This window comes from Pyxicephalus adspersus, chromosome 2, assembly GCF_032062135.1.
Source record: "Pyxicephalus adspersus chromosome 2, UCB_Pads_2.0, whole genome shotgun sequence".
NCBI classification, from domain to species: Eukaryota; Metazoa; Chordata; class Amphibia; order Anura; family Pyxicephalidae; genus Pyxicephalus; species Pyxicephalus adspersus.
This window is the reverse complement of record NC_092859.1, coordinates 89,733,128-89,751,666: the sequence shown is the minus strand read 5'-3', so window position 1 is coordinate 89,751,666 and position 18,539 is coordinate 89,733,128. Positions and strand designations below refer to the sequence as shown.

The following is an 18,539-nucleotide window of genomic DNA, read 5'->3' as shown; positions in this document are numbered from 1 at the left end:
ACCCAGAGCTAGTCTCTCCAATTTTCCATTGTCAACTTTATCAATATTGAATTTTGATCCCTTTTTTTAGCTGTTTATTCAAAGAAATTAATTTGGGGAAAAAGACACCTTGGGCCATGCGAAGAACATTTTCATGCAGTTATTCCTAAAACAATAGTTTTTATTTAAACTGTGCCATCATTCATGATCAAATAAAGTTACATTGCAGTGGTGACAACCATATACTTGTAGCCTCACCTAAAGTTGCATGGATTAATGATTTTGATAGTTGAAGGAAGTGATCAGACAGATACTTACTGCAAAAGAAACCTCCAGTTCCTGGAGACCTTGCCTGATGCCCAGTGGAACTTTGGTTCACTTTAATCTGCAGAAATCTTGTTTCCCTTCAGCTTACAAATCAGTTTAATGTAAAATCTAGTATCTATAGATCCATATCATTAGAAAGGAAATATTTAACTGGCATTGACATGTAAAATGTATACAGTGATACCTCGGCTAACGAAGATAATTCGTTCTGGAATCACACTCGTTGGCCGAATTCTTCTAAGCCGAAATAAAGTGAAAATTCAGCTCAACGCCGCTGCAGTTTATCGCGCATCCACTAATGCATACATTAGCCGAGGCCGAATCACTTTAGGGGAAAAAGACCCTCGTTAACCTGCAAAATTTTTTAGTGTGACTCGTTAGCCGAGGTATCACTGTACTAGAATGTTTAAGTACATTGTATTTACTGACCATGATTACTGTTTGTAGCTTTTGAGTGAAAAACAAGAGAAGTCACCTTTAATTGAGTCTTCTACTACCGACAACAATCAGCCATTGAAAACACTGAAAAAGTAAGTATTACAGTTTTTGTTTTGTGTGTACTGACATATATTCCTTATGGTCATTGTGTTGACGTGCAACACATAGGCTAGTCAACAAAAGAGAATCACGTTAAAATAGCTTTTAAAATGGTGGTGTATCTTAAATACTTGTGCATAATTTATACATTTTGCGTTCCTTTTACATGTGACACATTACATTTTAGTGTATGTATTTTATTCATACTCATGCTACGTACATAACAGCCATCTACCCCTTGATGTGATGTATGTGTCTCAAAAAGGGGGCCTAATTAAAAAAAATGAGCACCATCTCCCATGAGAACTGCTTGCTCAGTGCTAATTCGCTCCAGACACCAGCTTGATGCCCCAGCACGATGCCCCAGCACGTCAGCCCGCCAGCCCACCGCTCCATGCGACTGGTCTCTCATTATGCTGGGAGTAGTCTGTGGAACACCGCAGGCTGAGTAAACCCTGCAATGCCTACTTTTATGAATTGTCACTGTATTGTTCTGATGTTGCATAGAATGGTACCTTAGCTGTTAACCTGGCATCAGCCATCTATAGCTATACCCTTGTTTTCAGTGGGGAAGTTCTGTAGGATGTAGTCACTAGGAGGGTCCTTTACTGGTTAGTTACTTTTGCTGTTTTTCTAAATCTTACTTTACATCTGTTTTAGCAAAGAGACTTTAATTATTGAGCAAGAGAAGAACCTTTCAACTATTGAGTCTCTTGAACAAGAGAAGGCAGATGAGGAAGATGAAGGAAAGAAAGATGAATCTAGCTGTTCTAGTGAAGAGGAGGAGGAAGAAGACTCTGAATCTGAAGCAGAGACTGGTTAGTAAATGGCTACATTTGAAGATATTATATTTGGTAACTATTTTTGGGGTGTGTGTTTGATGTGTGGAATTCTACATAACCAAAAAATTTGTATGCTTTGACTATTGTACCCCTGGTGACAGGACCATTCAGGCTAAACATTGCACCTTTCAGTGAGCTTTGCATTCTTATTAAAGGCATCATTTTATGTTGGTTAGCAGTTTGACTTAGGAAGAAACCTATCCCAAAGTTTTGTTATGAAATGTTCTGATTATGTTAAGACAAGAACAAGTAGTTATTTAGATTCCAGAACAAAATGTAGTAAGGGTAGAAGTCGGGAAGCACACAGCTGCATTAACCAATATAAAAGTTAGGCTTTAGCTATAATTATGTTGTATAAGCTGCTTGTTTCCTGGAAATTATCTGTTCTTTTGCTACCCAGGATGAGGAGCAGATAATTGTATACTAACAGGGCAAGCATTTTCTAACTAGTTGGTAACTTGACAAAAGATATTTAAATTTTCTCAATATTTGTTGTGTTTAACTCTTACTAGTAGACCCACCTATGTGTTACGGCATAAATAGTAACACATAACAGTATATATAATGCTGAAAGAGCCAGGTCTGAATACATTTGTCTTGCTTCTGCTGTGATTGCAGGCTTATGTCCTGTTCCTGCTGTCCTTTATCTTCCCTGCAAAGATCAGAGCAATTCTTACTTTCTTACTTAAAAAGCAGTTGGAGGTTTAGTACAGGAATTATAAGAGATTTTCTGTCTATCTTTTGAAAACATAAGTAAAGGCAAATTTTGTTATATTTTGCAATGCTTAGGTAAAGTTAGATTATCAGTCAATTTTTTTTTATTTCAGCTTATATTACTATTAGAAATTCACCCTTTCTATTTGTTAAGCTAACCGTAGTCAACAGAACAAACACAGAAAATCTATATTCACCAAGGCAAGAGGTGAGGGGACATTTAAATGAAGAAAATGTTCTGGCTGCAACTAAGATGGGATTGTTTTTTTTTCAATTAGTAGAGTTCTCCTATCATTTCTTGTAGTGTTTACTTGTATCCTACAAGTGGAATACAGACAACAAAAATTAGTTAATAGTATTTTAACTCTTCCCTGCTCAAAGCTTCATTTTTACAGTTCCATCCACATAATTGCAATCATTCAAGCATTCATTTTCACTTTTTTTTTCTATTTGTGATGGTGTACTACATAATACCATTTGGCTGTCAAGGGTGGATATTGATTTTAATTCTCTTTGTATCTGATTTTGTTGTGAAAATGTTCTCTTGATTTAATGCTGCCCTCTTCTGGTTGTACAATTTTGTAATATAACAGAATATCCCTAATTTGCGCTTACTGTTTTTCTCTTCTGCCCCAATGTAGATAAAACCAAGCAGTCTGCAAACAGTACCAATATCAGAACTCAGGCAACCACTGGGCCAGCTGTACCTTCTGCCGTGCCATCTGGGCAGCTCACACCAACATCACCAGTAAAGAAGGTATATTTTCTTCATACAGAATTTTGCTGGCTTGCATATTTTATTTGTTAATGTGTTTAGTAGGAGTGGTGTGAATTTTCTAGTGGCAAAGTTTCTCAGTGTTTTCCTAAATATAGTACATGATACAGTACATTTTAGAAGTAAACAGCAGCGTTTAATATAGGCCTACTAAAGGATGGACTCCTTCTGACAAAGTTTTCACCAAGCAAAATCATCTAAAAGTTACTATCCCAGCACATACAATCTGTACCTGGCTATTAGGATCTGTACATAGCAATAGTTTTTCCACATGATGACCCAGGACAGATAAGGATGTCTGCATAGAATGACATCAACAAAGCAGGTTTTTTAGACTATCTTATAAATGGCTTGCACAGGTGGAGGCAGTACTACAAAAGGGATGCAGGATACTTTATACTATATGAGAAAGCATAGCTACCTTGACTTTTCACAATGGTGCTATGCTAAAAACTATGTCTCAGAGTACCTTGGAAAACTTCCTCATGGTCAATGTTATCTCTAACTTTTTTTTTGGCCTTTAACAGAAAACATTTTGGCATACATTTCAAAAAACAGTATCCATGTTAAAATACCATATTTCTGTTTTTGTATGATTTTTTTTCCCCCCTTAAAAATGTTAACCATACTGAAGGAAATGTAGTCTTCTTACCTTTAATAAGGATTTACCTATGAAAAGCTTCAGTTTTTCTCAGAAATGGCTTTTGTCTCGCGATCCGCTACTTCTCTCCATATGAAAGGGCTCCCTTTTCTGTTATGAGAAATGCAAGCCAGACGCAGTGATCAATAGGGGGATGACCTTTTTTGTTAAGTGACTTTTACATCATGTGGAATATTACAAGTATTGTCAGTATGTTATGCATGCAGATCAGCATGTTATAACTAATCTTTCCTAACACTGGTTAAAGGTTGTGATTATGTAATTGAAAATTATTTTATTGGGAAATAAATTACACAATGGCCTAGATGTTTCATTTACCATACTGCTGACAAATTTGCTATTGATTTTAATAATATAGGATTAGCTTTTTGACCCTTTGGCTCCCCACAAGGATTTATTTTTTCTGTACATGTCTTATTATGTTGATTTTTCTTTCTACTTGTACTAAAAAGTACAGAAACTAAAAGTTTCCAGAACTAATAAATATGCATTTTTCTTTTATTTTGCATCATCTCTCTAATGGTTCCACTAAAAATCTTTTTAATATGGTGCTTTCAAACATGTGGTTAGTTATTATCAATAGAAGATATTGGTCTGTTTTTTTTTTTCGGTTTCTCATCCTTTACTTTCCATCTTATTCTGTCTTGCTTATACTGGGTTCAGTTTGATTTCATTGCACCTTTCATGCCAGTGGTGGAGTCAGCACATCCTACTTCATGGAGACAGGGCTTGCGCAAAACTGGCATAGTCCTTGTGCCAAATAAAGGTGACAAGTCTATGGTGAGGAATAGTGTGCACACTTCCTGTGGTTTCAGGTTGCAAATACATATATAATCACATTGAACTCACTGTGCATGGTTTTGACTTTAACTATGTTTTAATCTTTTTTTGGTGATAAGTGCTGTACATAATAACTTGCCTAACATTAAAAGTGGTAAATTGGTTTCAACGTTGGGCGGTTTTTCTTTTTTTTTTCTTTTTTATTAACAAGTTTTTCTTGTGTGTTAGATTTTGTTTCCAGTGATGTTTTAACACTATTTAGATTCTCACCTTGGTTTTTAAATCATAAACCTCTATGCTTAAGATTATTCAATTGTGTAAACCCGAATTAAGTGACCTAAGAATTTTCAGCAAATGATCAAATGCCTTTGCAAATCTAGTTGATTGCTTTGGTGTTGGGCTCCATTAGCATTTGGATAAGCAGCAAAATCAAATCCATTTTTATGATTTTGGTTCTTGCAGTTCCCTACTCCAGCCACCAAGATATCACCAGAAGAAAGGAAAGATGAGTCTCCAGCCTCATGGCGTTTAGGACTTCGTAAAACAGGAAGCTATGGTGCCTTGTCCGAGATTACTGCATCCAAAGAAGCTCAAAAAGAGAAAGACTTTACTGGTGTCATGCGCTCTGCCTCAAGTCCTAGACTTTCTTCTACCCTAGATAATAAAGAAAAGGTATGTTTCCTTAGGTTCTCAGGGAGTTTAGAGTTTTCAGGGAGAACTTCAGTTTTATTTAAAGTTTTAGAGCAGCTATTCGGGCAGATATAAAAATAATAATGACAAAAAAAAAAGTTTCTTTAAATGATGCTTCAGAATGATGATCAGAATAGGAATATGGAAGCTGCTTTTTAGTGCTGATGCTTGCTTCACCATTTTACAAGCCTTTGATTAATCTATTTTTTTTTTTTTTTTTTTAAGGAGAAAGATGGTAGAGGGGCCAGGCTTGCATACGTAGCTCCAACAATTCCAAGGCGTCTTGCAAGTACTTCTGACATAGAAGAAAAAGAAAATAGGTGATGTGTGCTATTTATTGGGAAAACTTATTGTGTGATGGGGTAAAAACAAAAATAAAGAATTCTTTGTAATACATTACACATTTCTTACATCTGTGGGAGTCAAAGCACTGCTGTTGCTTTGACTCCCACAGATGTTGCGTGTAGGAAAAGGCTCTTGCCTACATTATTATATATATTCACCTCTCACCAGCTACCCCTACCAGAATCGTTCAAGCCTGGTGATGTCATATTTACTAATAAAAGCTTCTCACAAGGTTAAAGAGGGGGAGCAGTGATTTAATTTAATATCTCCTGAAGATCACCGGTGTCTGTGGAAACCTTAAATGCATATGCTTTCATATTTATATAATAAAAGTGTAGGTCACAAGAAAAATCATTTTTTTTTTTTGTAGTTTTGTACAGAGTGGGTTTTAAACCCCCTGTCAGGTTTTTATGCTATGTTTGAAGCTCTGTTGGATAGATATCCCATCACTACTGTCCAGTTCTTAACATCCATCAGGTGAGGGAAAAAAAACTTTTAACAGGTACACAAGCTGCAATAATAATAAACCTGACAGGGATTTTAGTTGTGTTGCTGAAGGCAGCCCTTCTCTCACACCTTGGTTAGTAAAATTCAATTCTAATCCTTTCTAACTCTTTTCAAAGCTAGAATACGTTTTTCTATAGACATATACGTTACAGAGTGCAGGACAGCCTTGTAGAATCTGGAAATAACTAAGTTTTTTTAAAAAAAAAATTTGCTTTGTTCTGAAACAGTTTGTTAGGAAATGTTGTTAGCAGTCACCTATTAGAGCAAAACTGTACAGTATTGCATTGTACCTACAGTAATGAAAGGATAGTAGAAAAGGAATTCAAAGTTTGTTTTTGTTAATACATATACCACCTTTAGCAATAATAATTTAATGCATAATAAAATTTACAAATTGCTTGCATGTTAAACCCTGCCAGATTCTTAAATAGAATGGTTGGAATAGACTTGAAAGCAAGGCGACTAATGGCTTTCTTCTGTTTTTCTTTTTGTGCAAATTACACATTTCTAATAGTTCCTTGTGATTCACACATGTTTTTATTTTACAGGGAATCCTCTTTCGGTTTGTCACGTATAGGTAGTTCCTACACAAGAAGAAAATGGGAAGATGATAAGAAAAATAGTCCTGTGAATGAGATTTTAAGTACAGCCTATCAAAGAAGGTAAATGATAATGGAATGAACTGTGTATATATTGTACAGTTGTATACTATGTTTGTAGTGGCATGTAGGGTAGTTTAATGCATAATGGTACAAAACTGGGCTCATGAATATAGTGATTTATATTTAATCCTCAGAATTGGTGCATGTGTAGGGCGCAGATGAGATTTCTCATCCTCAATCCTCCTTGGGCAGCAGTAGTGCTGTGTGCAGGAAGATAATTTGTTTAGTCTCCATGTGGTAACGGACTACAGGACTTCCCTTTTTTGTTTGACATTGACATGGTCCAGAGAACATAGTTGTTGGAGGGACTGGTTTTCAAGTTTATTGTATACTTGTACTTCCTGCCTATGCAATTATAACCCTGGGGGCCTAATTTTTTTTGTATGGAAATACTGTATATTGTAAAACTGTCTTTGTCCCCTTTGTGCAGTTTAACAGCTGCAGAGCAAATCTGTGTACTTCTTTTCTACCTCATTTGCTTAGCATATCAATATGGAGTCCAAAATTCTTCCTTTGGTCCTGTTTAAAATAAAGAGGAAAAATGATTACCAGAAGGTTGCTAAGAATAGTGTTTTTTTTTTTTTTTTTTTTTTAAATTGGATGTTATGTGCAGTACATGTTAATGTAATCCCTTGTGTATGTTAATTATATTAAGGTAGGGAATCACTGACAGAAAAGGGTTCTGGATCCCTAACAAGGGACCTGTAATTTCTGTTCTGAAACACTTACAGAATAACCTTACAGAATTAGTCTTTGATCAGCCTTATAGGGAGAGAAAACAAGCCCAATAGTAGAGTTTACTAGTCAGCAACATGTTGGTAGGTTTAAAACCTCCAAACTTTTCTCTGATATTCAGTTTGTGCATAAGCATCTTTAACCAGGTATATACAAGGGCCAGTTCTGCTAATAGCTTTGTCTGATTACATCAGTCTGTGAAATTCTCTGGCAGAGACCGAGGGATTAATCAAATAATCTATTGGTGTTAGTCCAAATTCCTTTTACAGCTAAAGGGTAGTCGGATGCTTTAAATTCTTACATAGGGACCGATTTATTAAAGCGCTCCAAGGTGGGAGAGGATACTTTCATCAGTGAAGCTTGGGTGATCCAGCAAATCTGGGATTGCCTTTTGCTATTAGCAAATGTTTTGAATCCTGGACCAGATTCGTTCCAGGTTTGCTGGTTCACTGATGAAAGTGTATCCTCTCCAGCCTTGGAGAGCTTTCTTAAATTGGGCCCATAGTATATTTACTAAATTTTACAGCTCGTCATTTGCGATTAGAATATATACTTCATAAAGTGAATAATATACATGTTTACTTACAGATGTGATTTTTGAAGATGTGTGTCTTATTTATATCCTTAGTGGCTCTTTTGGTAGACGGCAAGATGAACTTATTGGTTCAGGTGTTTCCAGTTCTACATCAGGATTTACACCAACAGTTACATCTTCTGGGCTTACAAGAAGTCTTTCTAGCACTATTAGTAATACAAAAAGCACACTGACTCCTTCAGGATTATCAAGCAGGTATTCCTATAATCAGACATTGATCTTGGATGAACTAACTGCCTTTATTTATGGTCCACTTCCTTTACAAAGACTATAGTGTAATGTAAAGTGTTTTTATAAAAAGCAAAGTGGTCTCTGGCAATCCTATTTTCTTTTTATAGTTTTATAGTTTGAATGGATGTTTCATATAGTTACCCATATGTATACAGTACTTTGTACCAATCAAGTATCAAATACATAACATACATCTCTTTAAAGAACAGCTCTTAAATTTTTTAAAGCAGGTTTGCTAGCATGTAGTCAATAAAATTTGAAGTAAAATATTTAACCATTAAATAAAATGATTTCCAAAAATGGCTTTTATTTTAAATTCTTTGCTTTATGTTTTGCTTCTTATGTATAGTACCTCGAATCGTTCCTGGACAGAGGAGAGTTCTGAAAGAGATAAGGAAACTCTCCCTACAGCCGTCACCATTCCAGTTGCACCAACAGTTGTAAATCCCATGACATCTATGACCACAACTTTCTCTGGCACTGTTCCTTCCACAGCAGAAGTCAGGGAAAGACGCAGGTATGTATATTTTGGTTTCTGTGCCTGTATAACTTGGTAAAATTTGTATTGTTCATATTGACTTGTGGTGTTCAGTGCTACATATGTTTTCCTTCTGTAGTAAAACTGTCAATGTCATATCATGTATCCTGTGCTTTGCCTATAAAAAAAGAATACTGCTGCTTTGCCCACAATTTACTTTCCTTTTTGTTCCCCTGTTGCTCTTTTTAGCTACTAAAAGCAAAAGGGGGTGAAGCTTGTTTTTGCTCCCAAGTCAGAATTTAAAGCTTGCATGGGACTTTTCCTCTGTATGGCCCACAGCACTGGGACCCGAGCAGCCAAGCAACAGAACTGTCACATGTCCTACTGTAACCAGAAGTACCTTGCTCTTTTCTTGACTCTGCTTGACTTCCAGCAGGGTAGCAAATGGGAATGTATCTGCGGCAATGAAAGACAGTAGTTTAAGTAAACTTCCATGGACAAAGCACAAATTCACTTAATATGTTTTTCAGGTCATACCTCACTCCAGTTCGGGATGAAGAATCAGAGTCCCAGAGAAAAGCTAGATCAAGACAAGCCAGACAGTCCAGAAGATCAACACAAGTACGCTTGAAATCCTTTTTGAAATTTTATTAAGGTTTTATGTATTAGAGCTTCTAAAATGTACACTGTTAATTTACACTGTGGTGTGTTTAAATGAAGAAAGATAATGACTTTGAATGACATGATTGTTGGTGCCAGATAAGCTGGACTTATTATTATTAATGTTAATATTGTTATTAAACAGGATTTATATAGCACCAATATATTACGTAGCGCTGTACATTAAATAGTGGTTGCAAATGACAGACGAATACAGACCGTGATACAGGAGGAGAGAACCCTGCCTCGAAGAACTTACAATCTAGTAGATGGGGAAATTTACACACAATAGGGTGGTGGGAAGTAGTGATGGTTTCAAAAGACAGAAGATGGGTAGGCAAGTTTGAAAAACTGGGTTTTGAGTGCTCTTTTAAATGAGCAGAAAGTAGGAGCAAGCCTAATAGGACGCGGAAGACCATTCCAGGGATTTGGGTTTGCTCCAGAGAAGTCTTGTATCCGTGCGGGTGATGAGGTTATGAGTGAGGTCAGAAATGTAAGTGGGACAATAACTGTGTAGGGATTTGAAGGCAAAGCACAGGAGCTTGCATTTGATTCTCAGGTGAAATGGAAGCCAGTGTAGAGATCTGCAAAGAGATGCAGCGGAAGACGAGTGGTGGGAAGGATGGATGAGTCTGGCTGCAGCATTCATAATAGATTGTAGAAGAGAGAGTCGGGTTAGTGGAATACCAGAGAGGAGGAGGTTACAGTAGTCCAGACGAAAGATAAGAGCATGTACAAGGAGTTTGGTAGTCTCGGGACAGGTAAGGGCGGATTTTGGAGATGTTACGTAGATGAAAGTGACAGGACCTGGAAATGTTCTAAATATGGTAGGGTAAATGAGAGGGCAGAGTCAAAGGTGACACCAAGACAACGTGTCTGAGGGGAGGGGCAAATATCAGTGTTGATAACCGTTAGAAATATGTCAGAGAGAGAGATTTGGAATTTGGGGGGGGGGGATGATGATGAGTTCTGTTTTATCCAGGTTGAGTTTCAGGAATCGGTCAGACATCCATGATATGGCCGACAGGCAGCATGAGACCTTATCCAGGACTGAAGGAGACAAGTCAGCAGTGGACAGATAGATTTGAGTGTCATCAGCATACAGATGGTAATGTAAGCCAAAGGAACACCAACAGGGAGGAGAGAGGGCGAGGAGGAGTTACCATTGAAAGAAACTTGAAAGGAGTGCCCAGACGGATAGGAAGTAAACAAAGAGAGAGCAGTGTCACTGATACCAATGGAGTGCATGATTTGTATTAGAAGGGGGTGATCAACAGTGTCAAAAGCAGAGAAAAGATCAAGGAGAAGGAGCAGGCAAAAGTTTCCTTGAGACTTAGCTCTGGTGAGGTCATTGGCCACTTTAGTAAGGGCAGTTTCAGTGGAATGGTCAGCTCTAAAACCAGACTGGAGAGGGTCAAGGAGAGATTTGGTGCTCTGGTAATCGCTAAGTCTTTTGTAGACAAGGCGTTCAAGAAGTTTGGAGACATATGGGAGAAGGGAGATAGGACGGTAGTTAGAGGGTAGGGAGGGGTCCAGTGAGGGTTTCTTCAGGATAGAGAGGATAACAGCATGTTTGAAAGCGGAGGGGTATTTACCAGTAGAAAGGGAGAGGTTTAATAGTTCAGTTAGGGCAGGGGCCAGGGTGGAGGAATGGGCACAGAGTAGATCAGAGGGAATTGGGTCAAGCAGACAGGTAGTAGAAGGAGATGATGAGAGAAAACAAGTGACTTTGTCCACAGGTTGTTGTGGGGGAAGCAGGTGTGGGGTTTCGCAGGGAGTCCGTTGTTGAAAAGAGGTTGCCTGGGTTGGAAGCTTGAGAGGAAATGACGGCGGAGAAATTATTTTGCTTGGTGACAGTGAGCTCAGGGTTAAAGCTTTGTAGCTTGGCTTTGCAGTCCATGAAGTCAGCGCAGAGGCCAGTTTTTCTCCACTTGTGCTCAGCTGCACGAACAGTCTTTTGTAGCCGTTTGGTGTGATTGTTGTGCCGAGGTCAGGGGTTGGCGGGGCGGGGGTACCAGAAGGTGGCAGGGACAACTTTATCCAAAGCCAACCAAAGAGAGGGTAGCAGTTTCATCTGGGGAGGTGATTTTGGAGAGAGCTGGGGTTAGGTACACAAGGCAATTTGAGAAAAGGTTGTGGTCAAGGTTACCGATATCTCTCTGCCATTGACCAGGTCTGGGATATGGCAAGGGGGGGCAAGAGTTCGATAGGTTGAAGGTGATAAAGTTGTGATCAGAAAGAGGAAATGGTGAGTTGTCAAGGAAGGGTGAGGTTGCAGAGATTTGAAAACACCAGGTCTAAAGTGTGTCCGGCTATGTGTGTGGGGGCATTGATGTTCTGTGTGAGTCCAAATGAGGAGGTAATGGAGAGCATGTTTGGCAGAGGAGGGAAGGTTGGGCTCATCCACTGCAACATTAAAGTCATCATGGAAAAGAATGTTTGGGAGCCAAGAGGCAAAGTTATCCAAAAATTGTGATACTGGGCCAGGGGGCCCGTAGACAACAGCACAACAACAGACGGACAGCGTGGACTTCAAATGAGGTGAAAACGAGAGAGGGTGGGGTAGGAAAGACTCTGTATGTACAGTTAGGTGAGAGAAGGAGACCCACACCACCCCCTACTTTGTTGCCAGCTCTAAGGTATGAGTTAAGTGCAGGCCTCCATAGGAGAGAGCAGCAGCAGAGGCTGAGTCACAGGAGGAAAGCCAAGTTTCACTGAGAGACAGGAAGTTCGGAGATTTAGGAAGGAGAAGGTTGTGTATGGAGGTTAATTTATTCCCAACAGATCTGGCATGCCAGAGAGGGGGATTAAGAATTTATGTGTAGGGTAAATGGGGATGAGGTTAGGAGAAGGCAGTGTCTTGCTAAGAGCATATGGAAGGGGAAGGCTGTGTGGGGGACCAGGGTTGGGTGAGATGTCACCAGAAAGTATCAGTAGAGTAAAAAGGTGCAGGAGCACAGACAGAGAGATCAGGAGAGTGAAGGAGCAGGAAGACAATGAGTAATCAGACTGGGGAGGACAAGGAGTAGTGCCAACCAAGAGAGCAGGATGAATTTTACATATAATTGCGAACCAAATGCGTACATTAAACAATGTGGCAAACTGAAGTCCATGAGAGGCAGTTGTGTACTAGGTGTTGAAGTGAGGCTTCTAAACTTGCTAAGTTCCAGGAGGGGGATATGATTCGGTCACAGAGATGGTTTGATGAAATACCAGTTCAGAATGGCAGCAGCAGAGGATGTGTTGGAGTCCAGGTGGATAAATCAGTCCAAAGGTAGGAGATGGAAGTGACAGAGTAAAATAGTATGTCCAAATCTGATCCAATTCCTGTCAATTCCCTGAATTAATTGCCATTGCACCTACAATTTGTCATTTAAGATTAGGGCAAATGACCCGAGTCCCAACGTGACCTTGCCTGTTGTTGAAATAGAAGTGCTTTGGGCCCTGATTATGGATGGACTGATCGGAGTATAAGAAATTTGGGATATCCGTTGAACCTGGGGAAGGATTGGCAGGACAAAAAAAAACAATGTTCACTCAGCTGGAACTAGGAGATAGTGAACAGATAATGTTTGTTATGTATAAAAGTCTATGAGGAGATTAAAGTTGGTGCAATAAATTCATCTACAATGGGAGACGTTTTCCCCTGCAACCCTCATCTGATTGTATATGGTACAATCGCATACACAGGGCTGAGATTTGGCAGAATGAGAGACGTACCTGTAGGAGAGATGAATGAAGATAAGCTGCGGGCAGATGAAGGTGAATTAATCAATGATGTTAATAGAGAATGATGATGATTATGATAGAATTTCCATTGCACTTATAATTTGGCACTTAAGATTTGGGCACATGACCAGGGTCCCAACGTGACTATGCCTATTTAAATAGAAGTGCTTTGCGCCCTGATTATGTATTTTAGAAAATGCTGTTATGCTGAGGTTTTTGCACCTCACCATTTCTAGTGTTTACACAGAATGGTTTTAAAAAGAGACTGTATCCAATGATTTGGATTTTTCTGGATGCCTTAGTGAGGTCACAAGAGGGTGGACAGTCTGTTTTGGACTCTAGAAAAGCCATAGTAAACACAGATACCACTTGTTACAACCAAGGTATAGAGGGATATGTTCTTGGCCTATTCTCGCCATTTGAACATATTTTAAACGCCACAGCCAATCCTAGTATTGTTGCTGACCATTTCTTTCCGTTTATGACCCCAAAATTACCCATCTTTGGATAGACACTTCCAGCAGGAAAACCCAGCATGGCACAAAGTTAAAATAATCTCAAACTGGTTTGTTGAATATGACAATGAGTTCAATGTACTCACATAACCACCATTCACCGGATCTCAAAGCACTTTTGAGATGTTGTGAGATGGGAGATTTGATCAAAATAAATTTGATTGGTATGAATGGGATAATGAACGATTTGTGTTTCACACACTTTGATACGCTGAATTTAGTTTGGTAGAATTTTGACATCCCAGATACAACAATACTTAAATTGTTACCTGCTTATATAATGAGTTTATTATGTAGAGGTCTGTAACGTTGGAGGAAAAGCTAGGTGTTAGTAACAAGATCTCTTCCTAATACAAATTTTTTTTTCTATCTTTGTGATGTTTTAAAGTGGTAGATGTTAAGTTACATGTACAAGATTCTTATATATTTTATTGTATTAGGGAGTGACATTAACGGATCTTCAAGAAGCAGAGAAAACAATTGGCAGAAGTCGCCCCACCCAAGCTAAAGATCAGGAAAGTGAAGAAAAACAAGACAAAGAAAAACAAGAAGACAAAAAAGAATCTGAAAATAGAATTGACGATTACCGGTATAGATTCTCCCGCAGCATGGAAGAGGTATTTCAAATATTTATATGAACTCTGATGTCTTTTACAGCTTGATCTTGATGACTCATGATCTGTTTGTTGGTCCTTGCAAACATTTGCAGACACAGTAGTAATTGAGTTGAAAATTAATACATTTTTTAAATTTGGCAATTTACTGGGGCACTGTTACACCTGCAACTGTGGAGTGCTGTTGCAGTAGACAACTGTTTTCTGATATTGTATCACAGGCCAGTGTAACTAACCCTTAGTTGGAAAGTATAAATGAAACACAAACTAATATCTTGGTTATTTTATCACAGTCCTCATTCTTGATAGAAAAAGAATGGTTAGAAATAAAGCATATTGGTCTTTGGCCATGTATACTGTGAATGTTAGGTTTGTCTAACTAGACCTGTTAATAGTGGGGAAGTAGTTTAAGGAGTTTCAGTCTGATTTGTTTCTTGTGCTGATTTTTGCAGAGGTTCAGGCCATTATCCAGTACTGCTGTGACATCGTCATCCACACCATCACTTTCATCATCAACTAGTTCTTTATATTCTTCAAGTCAAATAAATCGACCAAGCAGCCTAACTAGTCTCTCATCTTCTTACTCAAACTTCTCAAGGCTTACTTCAAAAGAGCCAGAGAAAGGTAATTGTTAATCATCTTTTAATCCTATGCTTATAATCTTTTAAGCAACTGTTTGTTCTGCATTACTGTGAGCTGAGATGCATAATACCTAAGATCTGAGCAATATTCTGCTTGGCTAAAAAATAGACTTTCACCAGGATTTGTCTTGTTTTGGATATGAGCTATAGGTTACTATCTATGCAGAAAATTTTGTGTGAGACACCTCATTTTTATTTGTATGTTTCATTTTGATTACTATTTTTATAGCTAGACTTTTGGTGTTTGTGGTATGTTGGCAAGATTTAACATCTGTAGTTTGTCTGTCACAAATCTTTTTATTTTGTATACATTTTTTTTCTTGTAATTATCCTTAAGATAAAGTGAAATATGCAATAGCAATTTTTACTGGTCTTATTTGTGCTTTTTGTCTTTGTAAAATCTTTTCATGCAACTTTAACAATAATTCCATTCTTTAGATGAAAAGAAAGAGGAGGACAAAGAGTCAGAAGACAAATCTCAATCTAAATCAATACGAGAAAGGAGGCGGCCGAGAGAAAAGAGGCGTTCTACTGGTGTATCTTTTTGGACCCAAGATGTAAGTGTAGTTATATAGTTTAATACTTTCATTTCGTGGTTTTTCACTGCTTTTCTAGCTGAAAGATTTCATTTTTATACCAGTTTTTTAAAGATGAAGTCTAGGACACAAATTATTGCATTTGTAATAGTTTTGTAATCAATGATGTGTGCAAGGATGACCTGTGCTCAGAGATAGTAGGTTGAACACTGCTGGCCATCCGAGTGACATCTAGTAGCATAAGTGCTAAGGAGAAAATCTATTTATTACTGAAACAAAAGGGCTAATCATTTTTTTTTTCTTCTTTAAACTTTATAACATTGTCTTTACAATTTTTGGTGGTTAAAAAATTTGGGATATTCCTATCACTTTCCTATCTTGGTGACAAAAGTCACCTTGACAAATAGGGGCACATGCAGTAATACTTTGCCTCTGTGTGTGGTGGGAGCAGTTTTTTTGTTTGGATGACGTCAGTCGTGTGAGGCTTAGCATCTCTACATGTGCAGAGTCTCCGCTGAAGTTCCACCTCTAAAGGTTTCGTCCTATGAAAATTAGCACTGGGAAATGGTCTCTAAATTCTGGCTGTTGGTTTTCTGACTTTATTTTTCAGTTGTTCAGGTTTATTTTAATTATACATAAAAATACCTTTTTATGACATGTTAGTGAATTTATCTACTATGTTGGTGTACTGTTAGAATTGAATGCGTTGGATTTTTTATTTTAAGCACGTAGGTTGTGGTAGTATGATTTGCCCTATTCGTACCACTAGTAAAATTTTACAGTCTTTTACAATGTTCATAAAAATTGTTAGATTTAAAGCTAACTATATGTGGCCTTTTTCAATATCAGAGTGATGAAAATGACCAAGAGCATCAGTCAGACACAGATGACAGCGGCAGTAAGAGGGACAGCCGAGTAAGTTGAAGTACATTTTTATATTAAATACAGAGAATAAATTCTGGTATAGGAAGTGGTCAGCAGCTACTACAAAGATAATAGCTGTTAAAGACTTTTCTGTCAAAAACTTGGCTTTTTTCCATTGTTTATTTTTGCTATTAAAATTTGTGTTATGTAATTTTTGGTTTAGTTGAGACTTAAGCTTATATTAAACAAGGATTATGGGTCTAAATGACAAATTATCCAGCCAATCTGTACTGTCACTCATCTTTGTGGAAAAACAAAGTTTGAATATGCTTTTTGTAGATTTATGTTAATAGAACTTATTATAGTGGCTGATTAGGTAATTTATTCTATTCCTTCTTTATTTTCTAAGTTTTTCAATAGCTGTAGTTTGGTGGCTGTTATAAACCACTGCAGTATATCAATATCTTCCAACACATGAACCTCATGTTTTTTTTTTTTCTTTAACCTCTCTGGTGGTTAAAGTGTGGCTCTGGGTTATTCTTCAGTACCAAAAACACTCGGGGTGGAATTGTATATGGGATTGGAAAGCTTACCTGGTTCCCCACGTGCCCGCGCCATCCTCCAGTGATGCCTGGCATCTGCGTCCCATGGCGATGCCTGTCCGGCATATGCGTCCTGGGCATTTGAACGTTGTGAACGCGAGGCCAGGGGAAGCAAATACCGGATGGGCATTGGACGTGAGAGCGTGCAGCGGGGGCGGGACCAGGTGGGAAATTTAAAATAAGTACCACTTTGACATTTAAAAAATTCATATATAATCAGACCGCCAGGGAGGAAGTAAAGAAAATGACTGTTATGAGTGGACAGTACTCATGTTCCAAAAATACTGTTTTTTCCTCTTGCCAAATTCCTCAGACCCACCTATTCTATCTCCACAACATAAAGACTAACCGTAATGTAGTCCCAAAAAAAGAACTGGTGGGTGGGTTTACTCTCCATGAGATAACTGGAGCAGTTAGCAATGGACACAGGAAAGTCACGTCACTGACAAAAGGGGTTGGTCATGCCCCAAAGAACATTTAGTGATTTGTGACGATTTCTTAGTTTCTCATATGATCATCAGGTATGTGTTTTTTTTTTTTTTTTTGTATTGTTCAGAAAGCACAGAAAAAGATTCAGTGGTATATTTATCAGATATTAATGGGACAAATATGTAAAGTTTATTGTTGAGGTTTATACAAACACTTTGAATATATGGGCTTCAAATATAAATTTCTGGTAACTTGCTGGTAACACTTCATTGCTTTGCTCATTTCAAAAAAAAAAAAAAAGGGGTACCTGGACAATTTATACATATTTTAATTTTGTATGTTTGAATACAAGCATTGACAGTTACTTTACAGGAGTATATCTTTTAAATAGTTTATGCTTATTGTATTATATGCTTACTATGTCTTTCATAGGTTTAGTCACATTGGTGTGTAGAACATGCCATCAAACCTGGCCCCTTCTCAAGAATGTTACTAAGTAGATAAAAGTTCACTAGTTAGCCAAGTGAGAAACTAAAAACCTTACCTGTGTTGCCAAGACATTGAATGGGAACTTGACAAACCAGTTAAAGTGATTGATTTGTTAGACTTTTGGCAGTCATTTAAACAAAGTTTTTAGTCCTGCTTTAAACCCCCTTGCGTTCTAATTCTGTCCATATTTCCATGAAAAAAGCGTAACATTTTTTTTTTTTTTTGCATGAACATTTATTTTACATCTTAGGCTATAATTCTTAGCCATAACTCACCGAAATATGTCCAATATTTAATAAATGTATTAATAAACTTTAAATAAAAAAAAATAGTGCAACATATAACTGTACTGAAGCATGTATATTATAATTATATATATATAAATTATATGATTTTTTGTTTGTATTGGACTCAATACAATTATTTTGTATCGAATCCAATACAAAATTATTTGAATTTCCTGCCGCTCCTCCCGCCAGCACCGACGTCACTAGGAAACATCTCTGCAGTTGGCGGCTGAAGATCGGAGGAGGAGGACAACACACAGAGGGAGCAAGTTAGGGGGGATTTTTTTTTTTTTGTTTTTTTTTTTTTTTTTTTTT

The 18,539-nt window shown here is 37.7% G+C and overlaps 1 protein-coding gene across 3 annotated transcripts in view; it reads left to right on the top strand.

Annotated features, from left to right (window-relative positions):
- The window catches only part of PPP1R12A (protein phosphatase 1 regulatory subunit 12A), a 59,416-nt gene that overhangs the window by 29,675 nt on the left and 11,202 nt on the right, over positions 1-18,539 (top strand). For 2 of the 3 annotated variants that reach the window (XM_072401421.1, XM_072401419.1), the window contains exons 7-20: positions 754-836; positions 1,504-1,661; positions 3,041-3,156; positions 4,499-4,615; positions 5,078-5,287; positions 5,531-5,625; positions 6,706-6,819; positions 8,183-8,344; positions 8,730-8,897; positions 9,389-9,479; positions 14,203-14,379; positions 14,829-15,000; positions 15,456-15,574; positions 16,403-16,468. In XM_072401421.1, the coding sequence (XP_072257522.1) occupies positions 754-836; positions 1,504-1,661; positions 3,041-3,156; positions 4,499-4,615; positions 5,078-5,287; positions 5,531-5,625; positions 6,706-6,819; positions 8,183-8,344; positions 8,730-8,897; positions 9,389-9,479; positions 14,203-14,379; positions 14,829-15,000; positions 15,456-15,574; positions 16,403-16,468 (1,848 nt within the window). The remainder of the gene's footprint in view (positions 1-753; positions 837-1,503; positions 1,662-3,040; positions 3,157-4,498; positions 4,616-5,077; positions 5,288-5,530; positions 5,626-6,705; positions 6,820-8,182; positions 8,345-8,729; positions 8,898-9,388; positions 9,480-14,202; positions 14,380-14,828; positions 15,001-15,455; positions 15,575-16,402; positions 16,469-18,539) is intronic. The other variant, XM_072401420.1, reaches the window with a different exon arrangement.